This window comes from Engraulis encrasicolus, chromosome 16, assembly GCF_034702125.1.
Source record: "Engraulis encrasicolus isolate BLACKSEA-1 chromosome 16, IST_EnEncr_1.0, whole genome shotgun sequence".
Classification (NCBI taxonomy): domain Eukaryota; kingdom Metazoa; phylum Chordata; class Actinopteri; order Clupeiformes; family Engraulidae; genus Engraulis; species Engraulis encrasicolus.
In genome coordinates, this window is record NC_085872.1 from 16,275,141 (window position 1) to 16,284,917 (window position 9,777).

Genomic DNA, 9,777 nt, shown 5'->3' on the forward strand with positions numbered 1-9,777 from the left:
AATATCAGCAACATAAAAATATGAAAATAATATGCCTTCGATGTAAGGAATACATTTGGTTGTAGCACTATCACTATTGCTGGTATCTAGATTTTAAAATGCAGTGCAAACATGGTTTACCATTATACAAGACAAAGAATTAATAGTAAAAAAACAATGAGAAACAGAGAGGAGGAGAGAAGAGACACCGAGCAACTTGTCCAGTGGGCTACTGTGTGTTGGCTGAGTAATGTGTGGTTACTTACAACTGAATGCCTCTCTGTCTGATTGTGGTTAGCTATGCCTGTTTTGACCTATTCTGCACCAAACCCATGTGCAGCTGGTGAACAAAACAATACTGTGCGTACGAGTGAGTAAACAAACCAATGTGGATTAAGTCAGTAATGTACTGTTAAAAATGATACCCAGGTTAGGGCACAAAAAGAGAAATAAATACAACATGTCTTATTGGAACATTGTTGCAACAATCTTGCAACATTATGCAGCACTATAAGACACGGTTGAAGTGCGTTGAGTTCATTGCTGTTCCACATTCCGTATTGTGTCCAGCCTGAGTCAAACAATTCTGAATGGTGTGACTTGTGTATGACTGTCCCTGGCCCTTTGTTGAGGTTCACACACAAGGTGCTTTCAAGTTTCTTGCTGTTTATGGCCTGGGGAAAGCCCCAAAACAGCAACATAACAGATCACATGAACAGCCAGCTGCTCTTTTTGTTTAACTGTTACTGCCCAAAAATAGGACTTCACCGACTATTCCTTATCATGGAAGGGCCCTTAGACTTCCTTACACAGAACAAGTGAAATCAAATCTGAAGAGGTACTCTGGCACTTCTGGCCTTGTCAGTATGATGTGAATGTGGATATTTTTTATTTACTTTAAAAAAAAGATTAGGTACATCCATTAGGTACAAAGGTACATCCACTTGCTGTTTTGCCACTTAAGGTTTTGAACAATGCACAGGATAATAAATCTGAACATAAGTCATTGAAACAAATCAGATATATGTAGGTGAACTTTCCCTTACTTCAGTTTTTGCTTCGTTGGTGCCTAATTGCCAATTAATTCTTCAATTGTTTTACTGTTTGTGTAACCCCATCCCCACCCCCACCCCCCACACACACACCACCACCACCACGTCTCTCAGCCACTCACTCATACAAATGAGCAGTACAGGCAGAATAATGTTTTAGACTTTATTTCCATATTTTAATGTAAACAACTTGAGATCTGTAAATAAATAAATAACAAATATATTATGTATTTGCTGTGTTGAACAACTTCATTCCATGCCAAGTTACATACCACACAAAGGCAATTAAATAATATATATTAATGTTGATTCAACGACACATTAAAGGGTTCAGAAACCACCCAATTTCATTTTGACCTTTGACACATGTTTTTCAGTCAGAGCTTTTCTACTACTCCTGTTGAGCTGTGTGCAGTGCACCACCAGGGGCGTAGCAGCAAATTGTGGGCCCTATGTACAATCAGCTCCTATGGACCCCCAGCCCATATATCTACATAAATCAGACTGTGTGTGGGCCCCCTATACACATGGGGCCCTGGTGACTCAGTCCCACTTTACCCCCCTGAACGACCACCCTGTGCACCCCTGCACCACCAATGGGCTTCCAGGTAGCCTATTCCAACTGTCCAGTCAGCCATAGACCAGGAGGAGCTGTGCATGTGACCTTCATGGGCTCCTGAGGGCACCACAGATGCACAAGCATCCTTCTTGGCCTGGTGATAGTCCTCACTTAGATCTCCTCAGAACCAGACTGTCCCATCACCACTCGTCAGATGAGCGGTCAGCCCCAGTGCATCCCATGAGCATCTGTGTCCTGAGGGGTTTTCAACAGAGAGACGTCCTGTCACTGATGGTAACGTCCTCCTATTCAGTGGACAACACCAATCTGAAACTCGAAGTCCAGCAGGCATCCAGCAGCATCTTTCAACGTTCTCGCAAGGATAAAGAGGGAACCCACTGGTTGTTGCAACGACTCTCCTTGCAGTAGCTTCCAACCTCGTTGAGTTTCAAGTGGTCAGCGTGAGGGTTCTGAGAGAAGAAAAATGAGAGATATGCATCCTTTAGTGGGGTGTCACTATGCAAATTGAATACAAATAGTTACTATGAAATCAAAAGACCAATGGGAAATAATGTTTCCATACTCACAGTGACAAGGATGCAGTGAAGATCCTTTGATTCATTGACGTTGCTGGCTGCAGGGGGTTCGCCCAGGACCTGTGCAAGACGCGTCATACCAGACACGCGCAAGATGTTGATGTCGAAGTCGCAGCAAAAGGCTTGGATGAGCGTGAAGTGGATCTGCAGCGCAACATCACTTTCGTCCTCCTCGTCTGTGGCAAGTATACACAACACCACGTTCTCTGGGTCCCTGTTGAACGCAATTAAAAAATGTCAGTTAGTAAACCAAAAACAAAAGTAAACAGTAGTTCATCAACTTGGTCTTGTGGACAGATAGGCTACTTACACGTTCATCAACTTTGCAGATTCGTAGACACCAACTGTCAGACAGTTTTGGCGTTGGGCTGCGACCAGCAGTTCCTCCAATGCTTGACTTACTGCCTCCATCCTTTAAAAGAAATGCAATCCAGTTAGTAAATGTGGAGCTGTTTTACCGTTCTGACGTGCGTAAAGTAGCAACAATGCAGAATGAAGAACTTTGGCAGTGCAAGAAACTTACTCTCTATCAGTAGTGTTGCATCCAGAAACCTCCTCTAGGGTCATCGTGATATGAATTGTATATTCCAAAAGGAGAAAATCCACGGGTAAATCCAATTTACGGTGTAGATGGACCAAGTGAATAATCCGTTAAAATCCTCGTGCAACAGTTTGCCTTGGTGACATCGCCATGTATCCAAAGGCTCGACTGACTGCTGAGAGGGCGCTCCAAGTTCTTATACCTCTCCGTGTGGGCGTGAATGAAACTGCAGTCGAACCCTATAAATTGGCGGAGAGTTTTCAGACCAAGTTCTGCGATTGAGCACTGATTGCCGTTTATCTTGTCTAATGCACTAATCTGCTTTGAAGTGCGTAATGGTCTGCATAATTACATTAACTGAAGTGCAAAAACCATTCACAGAATCAAATCTGTTAGCCTACCTGCCATTGCCCTTTTTCTTTTTGTCATTTATAATTTCACTATAGCCTACCATTCTCTAAACATAGCGATAACAATAAATAAGAAGCACATTTCTTTATCAACAAAGCATTATACAGATTTCACTTTTCCACATGCATTAGCCTATATGAATTTATGTAGGCTATCGAGCTGCAGATGCAGTTGAAATGTTATGTGAGCTACTTTTCATCGCCCCCTGGTGATTATTCTTTGTAAACTTTCTGCAAGCAAATGCACAATACAGTAGCCTATATTGTAATGAATAACACCCCAACTGAGTTTATTATGGCGTAATATTGTTATTACTGCATGTAGCAGGCAGACTACATGTTATGGCTATGTTGTTCAATAATGTGAATTCTACTTGCCTTCCTTTGCTCCCTTTTCTAATAATGACAGGCTCATGAGCTCCCTCCTGTGACCAGCGATATAATGACCACGTCACACGCCTGGGCTTGTGAGGACATGCCTTTGAAATTGTGCTTGGTATGAACATAGCAATCAAAAGACGAAAGGTCAGCTTGATTCACTGAAACTGCACAAACGCCAGAAAATCGGTCAATTGCTTCTCAGTTTAAAACATGATATCCCATCACTAAACTCCATTATAGTTTGGATTAGATGAGATGCCCCAGGCAAAATACATTGGCCTACAACAAAGGAATAGGCCAAATTATATGCATAGGTTCTAATAATGGTTTCCCATTAACTCGGGGCTTGCTCAGATTAATGCAAACATTAATCAAATCCTTGTGTAGTCATTATTGGTGTTGTTAATCTTAACACTGTCACCAATCCATCACCAACAATGAATGCAACAGATGCTTAGACATCATGTAAGTGTTATCTGATTACATATAGGGCCTACAGGCCATTCAATGCCCAATTAATTCTTCACATTTTAATAAGCTCTATATTGGTATAGTATATTGAGAATGACAAAAATACACTACCTAAAACCTACCAAGCCTAGACAAATGACTTCAATGGGGCGAATTAAAAGAAATTATAGCATGGATAAAATAGGATAAAAAATGCATTTCACGAAGACTACATTTCCAAGCCAAATCAACTGAGTAGGCCTGTGTGCCCACTATGCCGATAAGACCACATTTTAAATGATAGAATCATTTCTGTTTAAGTCTGTATACAGTTAGATGTTTTTTTCTTTTTTTTAAATGAAAGCCCTTGTCAGTTTTAAATTCTTGAAAGAGACACTGACGAAGGCAACAGCCGAAACGTTTGTCTACACTTCTTCTGCTATGTAAAAAATAAAAAATAAAAAAGAAGAAAAGAAGAACCTGAGTGCGATCCACTTTTTCACCTTCCAGTTCCTGTCAGATTGTGATACCATTCTACTGCAGGATTTTCTGATCTACTAATATTGCATGTTGCATGCATAGGCCCAGTGCCTCTCTCTTATCATACACATGTGCGCACCCGCTCACATATGCACACACAAGGGATGTATAGTGTACAATACAATTTCAAATCCTCCCAGATATGGAACTGTTCCTAAGTGTAGTGTACAGGACAAGTCATTCACTTTAGTTTATGGCACTAAACAGAGGAACAGTTGCATTCAGCTCAGTTTAAAATTTGTGTTTCAGAAAACAGTAGTAGCATGACGATTTGAGCTAGGACTATTAGGGCTTTTTTGCCTTACTGACAGGATAGTGGAGCAGAGACAGGAAATGAGTGGGGAGAGAGAGAAGGGGAAGGATTGGCAAATGACCCAGGCCGGAATCGATCCCGGGTCGCCAGCGTAACCCAGTGCCCTACCGTTAGGCCACAGCAGGGCCCTTTAACCCCTTAAGGCGCGGCTTTATAAATTCATTGTTACCAGTATGGTAATGACCAAGTCGTGGTGCATTACTAAAGGGCCTGTGTTGTGTCATAGTATTGTAGTGCTATGGTAGTTACATTTCAATGTCTATTACAGCGTGCCTCAGGAGGTACGGCGCGCATTAAGGGGCTACGGGACTTTTTTACACAGATTCAAATTCAAGAGGTGGTATTGTACAAGATCGTCCGAAGATGTTTCATGATTCTTGTCCAAGAACTAGTAGAAGGAGGACTTCCTCGCCATGTGTCTTCTCTGCCAGTGTACTTCAGAACATATATTTGGTTTTACATGGTGTTAGTGGTGCTCAAACAACTTGGACAGTCTTAACTACCCAGGTGAAAAACCCATATACTTAAAGTGTACTTTTTTGACCGTACTAAGTACAAAGTGTACTATTTTGTGCGATTTAAAGTGCGCTTCATTGCACTATTAGTGCGCTGAAGCACTACTAAAGCAGTACTTCAGCACACTTGCAGCACACTGAGGCTGCTAAATTGGCACCGCTTTTGGACAACTTTAAGTGCACTACAAGCATACTTTTGAAAGTATGCTCCAAACACACTTTTCATGCATTCGTATGGCATTAAGAGTGTGCTGGAGTACTCTTCTATGACATTCTATTTTTACTTTAAGTTCAATAAAAGTATATTAACTTCATGATTCTTTGGACTACATTGGAACACTTCAAGTCTGTAAAAAGAAAATCATATTAAGTAGGCCTATTGTAAATATATTAACAGGTATGCTTGAAGTACGTTTACAGTACACTCCCAAGTACATGAAATAACATAAATGCAATACTATAATTCAAGCCATTTATCAGGGCTTGTACACAATCCACATCCACAGATCACGTCAGTGATATGCATGCACAGCATGTTTGCCAATCACAGTCATTGCAAGTTCACAGAGATTTCAGATATCACTTCAACTCTGTGTAATCTCATTTTCCTGCACTTGAACACTATCTTTCATCCACTAACCTTAGAATAGGCAACTACTTCTGTCTTACTTCTCAGCACGACATCTGTGTGAGCCTATAGGGATATATACCATTACCAGAACATATACATGACCATCGCAATGACGGTGGGAACATGGTCATTTTTTGTGTTCGACTTGAAATTTTATACAACCCTACAATAAACGCAAAATATAACAATGAGTAATATTTTCATGCAAACCAAAGATATTCCTTCGAGATAAATGGCTCTCTGTTTGAGAAATTTAGCTCCAAGAAGTGCAGTACATGATGGGACATGCATGATGGTGCATGATGGGTAAATGCACTTTGTGTAAGCGCACTTTGAGGATATTTGGGTGAAGTACAATCATGGTGCACTTAGAAAAAGTATACTTGCAATATGTTAAAGCGATTTACTTTAAAGCGCACCATAGAAAATCACACTTCGAAAACATTTGGATGAAGTATAATCATTGTGCACTTTAAAAAAGTGCAATTGCAATATGTTATTAAAAAATACACTTTTAGTAAGTTCACTATTAGAACACTATTAGTATATTCCTCTTAATACACTTTAGCCAAACATCTTCCAAGTCCACTTTAAGTATGGTTGGCTAAGTGTACTTTATTTGGGAGCAACTTAATTACATCTAATTTTAAGTACACTTTAAATAAGCATATTGTAAACATACTTTTTCTTAGCACAAAAAGTACGAGTGCACTTTTAACATGCTAAGTACACTTCAGTCGTGCTTTTATTGCACTAAATTGAACCACTTTTTCACCTGGGTATCTTTCCTGTGAGTAGACTCATCTCTTCTACGGTGAGCAGTCTGAAAACCATTGTGTCGAATGATATGATTTTGAAGAATAGATGACAGAGCATGTTCAGGGGGTGCTTGGAGCTTGGTACAGTACATTCATCCAGTCTCTTCTCGCATCCAGCCATGCTGAGTCTGGTAATATTACTCCTATAGTTCCAGGATCATTGGACCATTTGGAACTAGCTCATCCAGTTCAATTGTATATGCTTGATTGGGGATACAAGTTGTGTCACCACTCAGAGAACGGCTGAAGGAAAAGGAGACAGGTAAAACTCAATTATTTAACTCAAGAGGAGTTGGGGAACGTACTTTCAGTGTTTTCTCGTTATGTATGCCTGGTGCAGACAATTGTTTTCTGCCTGGCGAATGGTTATGCATTTATTCTATTGGAAGTAGTTCTGATCTTAACCTGTAAGCACCATTCCATTGTCTGAGAATGTCATTTATGTATTTATAGAGGGTGGTTTGAAAGTTTTCAGCTCTATTCTATTTATGTCAGGCTGGAAGAGACCATGATTTATAATTGTTAAGATGGTATAGAAAAAATACATTTGGTTTGTAAATTCTTGAGAGTGGTCAACATTTCTGAGCGAACTGGTTGGCTGACTGGCTGTATCTACTTGTATGCATATTTACATTTTACCAGCGTTTGCAATTATGTTGGTGTAGTGGGTTTGCCAGACTAAAAGTGGTGTCAACAATAATCGATTCAGCAATGTAATGCTATGCAGGGCATGGACAATTCAATTCAATGCGGCAAGTTCCAGAATCGATGCAGCAATTTTTTTTAAGTTTCAATTACTTCCGTGGATATTTCAGTAGCAAATGAATGTTAAATTAAATAAAAGCACTTCAAAGCATTGAAAACGGCAAGACTGATACAGAAAACAGCCAATAAAATGTTGCTCAGTATCTGACTACTTGTATTGCCTCATCATGACTGATGAAACATTTGCTTTGCTTTCAGTAGAAATGTAATGCATTGCAATGCATCGTAGAATTGAATCGAATCGAATCGAATCGCTACCTCCCGAATCGTAATCGAGTCGAATCGTGAGGACAGTGCCAATGCACACCACTACAGACTAATTAACATTGCTCTGAATGGTGCCTTATTGGGTACCATTTCATCAAACTACATATGAAGAACTCAAAAAGCCATTTAAGTGCAATATTCACAAATCTTTCATATTATCAGTTTAATTCTATGCTTGCATCACGCACACAGTGAAAGCTGTTAAAGCCCAACTGGGAAACTCCAACTCCCATTGTGACACAGCACTCCACAGCACACAAGTGAACACTGCACACAACAAAATTGCATTTATGCCTCACCTGTGCAAGGGGGCAGCCTCTTAAGGCGCCCCAAGGGAGCAGTGCGGCGGGACGGTACCATGCTCAGGATACTTCAGTCATGGATGAGGATGGGGGAAGCACTGGTTAATTACTCCCCCCACCAACCTGGCGGGTCGGGAGTAGAGTAGAGTAGAGTAGGGTAGGGTAGGGTAGAGTATCATTTGCTGATCCCAAGGGAAATGAAGGTGTCAAGTAGCATACATACATACATAAATACAGAAGAAGACACAAGGACATTACACACAATATTGCACATATATTCACAAATATTCACTATACACAGGGTCAGATCTCCCTATCCTACACACACACACACACACACACACACACACACACACACACACACACACACACACACACACACACACACACACACACACACACACACACACAGAGAGAAGATCAAAAACTAGAAAAGTGTCCATAGTGTCTAGGTGCCAAAGTCACTATGGGTCAAATGTCACTGGAGGAGCCGTGTATACAAGCAAAGATTTTTTGATAAATGTAGTAGCTGGTTTTTTTTATTTTATTTTATTGAATTTAGATGTGCCTTGATGATAAGCTATAACTGTATCCATTGTCAAGTTATTGCAACGGTTACTGTAGCCTGAAGACCTCAGCAGCTTAGGCTAGCCTACCTCTGCTGTCCGTCAAATGGATTTTCTTTTTTAACGTATTTTTGGGGGCTTTTTGGGCTTTATTATTACAGGACAGTGTGAGAGTAGACAGGAAATGAGTGGGAGAAAGAGATGGGGCAGGGCCAGGAAATGACCCCGGCCGGACTCGAACCGGGGTCCCCTTGGGCAATGTGAGCCCAAATGTGGGGGGCTTTGCGCGGTGGAATGGATTTTCATGAATAGTGCACTGATTTAGGCCTAATTGTGGGATAGATATTCAGTGAGGATAGTTGCTCCCTTAGGTAGTTGGCGAGTCACACCCCTTTCTATTCGACCTTGACAGTTTGGGTAATCAGCACCATGGTCAGCGTTCAGATCATCCTTCATGCTACCTTGACCCTTGACGGTGAGATGTTCAAAGAGATAAATGGTTAAAAACTTTACACTTGACAAAACCCAAAAACAACAACAAAAACATACAATACAAGACCTTACCAAGAGGTTATCTATCTATTCAGTCAGACTGGCTCATTACAAAACATTCTCGAGAAAGTAAAGAACACATGGGTTATCACATTCAAAGAAGTGCTACATGGTTCTTAAGATTCTGCAATATTGTAGGCTACTTGTGAACGTGCGCAGGCCTAATTAGTAGCTTTATCATTGAGACCTAGATATTTGTAACTAATTAAATTAATAGTTGTAAATAACATGATGGAAGATGTTTCTTTCTTTAGGCTATTTTAAGAGATGCGGTCCTGCGCACAAATTTCGCTTGATGACAGGATTGTGCTGTCCGAAAAAGTGCTCGAGTTGGGGAAACTCTGTGGCTGTCCACAAGGAACATCCTGCCACTTCTTGGTTTTGAAGTGTCTGTAGATTCATTATGAGTTGCCTCTGGGCCGCTGCTAAGGTTTTGGAGACCCTAAGCACAACTTGTCAGGAGCCCCCTGTCATGAGTAGATAATAATAATAACAAAACATTTGGTCATTTTCACTTTAGGAGGCCACAATTTTAGGGGC

General features: G+C 40.7%; 1 protein-coding gene across 1 annotated transcript; it reads right to left on the reverse strand.

Moving 5' to 3' along the window:
• Positions 1-1,180: 1,180 nt before the first annotated feature.
• On the reverse strand, positions 1,181-2,936 carry gadd45bb (growth arrest and DNA-damage-inducible, beta b). The gene is made up of 4 exons (XM_063220227.1): positions 2,710-2,936; positions 2,497-2,598; positions 2,178-2,400; positions 1,181-2,060 (listed from the first exon to the last, which is right to left on the reverse strand). Exons 1-4 carry the CDS (start codon positions 2,751-2,753, stop codon positions 1,956-1,958), a joined length of 474 nt encoding a protein of 157 aa, XP_063076297.1. The 5' UTR covers positions 2,754-2,936; the 3' UTR covers positions 1,181-1,955.
• Between the last annotated feature and the right edge of the window lie 6,841 nt (positions 2,937-9,777).

What these genes read in the sequence shown, in the direction of transcription:
- gadd45bb (XM_063220227.1), bottom strand. Translation starts at nt 2,753, where the DNA reads ATGACCCTAGAGGAGGTTTCTGGATGCAACACTACTGATAGAGA. An exon ending in TGCAACACTACTGATAGAGA is followed by an intron (nt 2,599 to 2,709) that starts GTAAGTTTCTTG and finishes TTTCTTTTAAAG; the next exon opens with GATGGAGGCAGTAAGTCAAG. An exon ending in TTCACTGCATCCTTGTCACT is followed by an intron (nt 2,061 to 2,177) that starts GTGAGTATGGAA and finishes TTCTTCTCTCAG; the next exon opens with AACCCTCACGCTGACCACTT.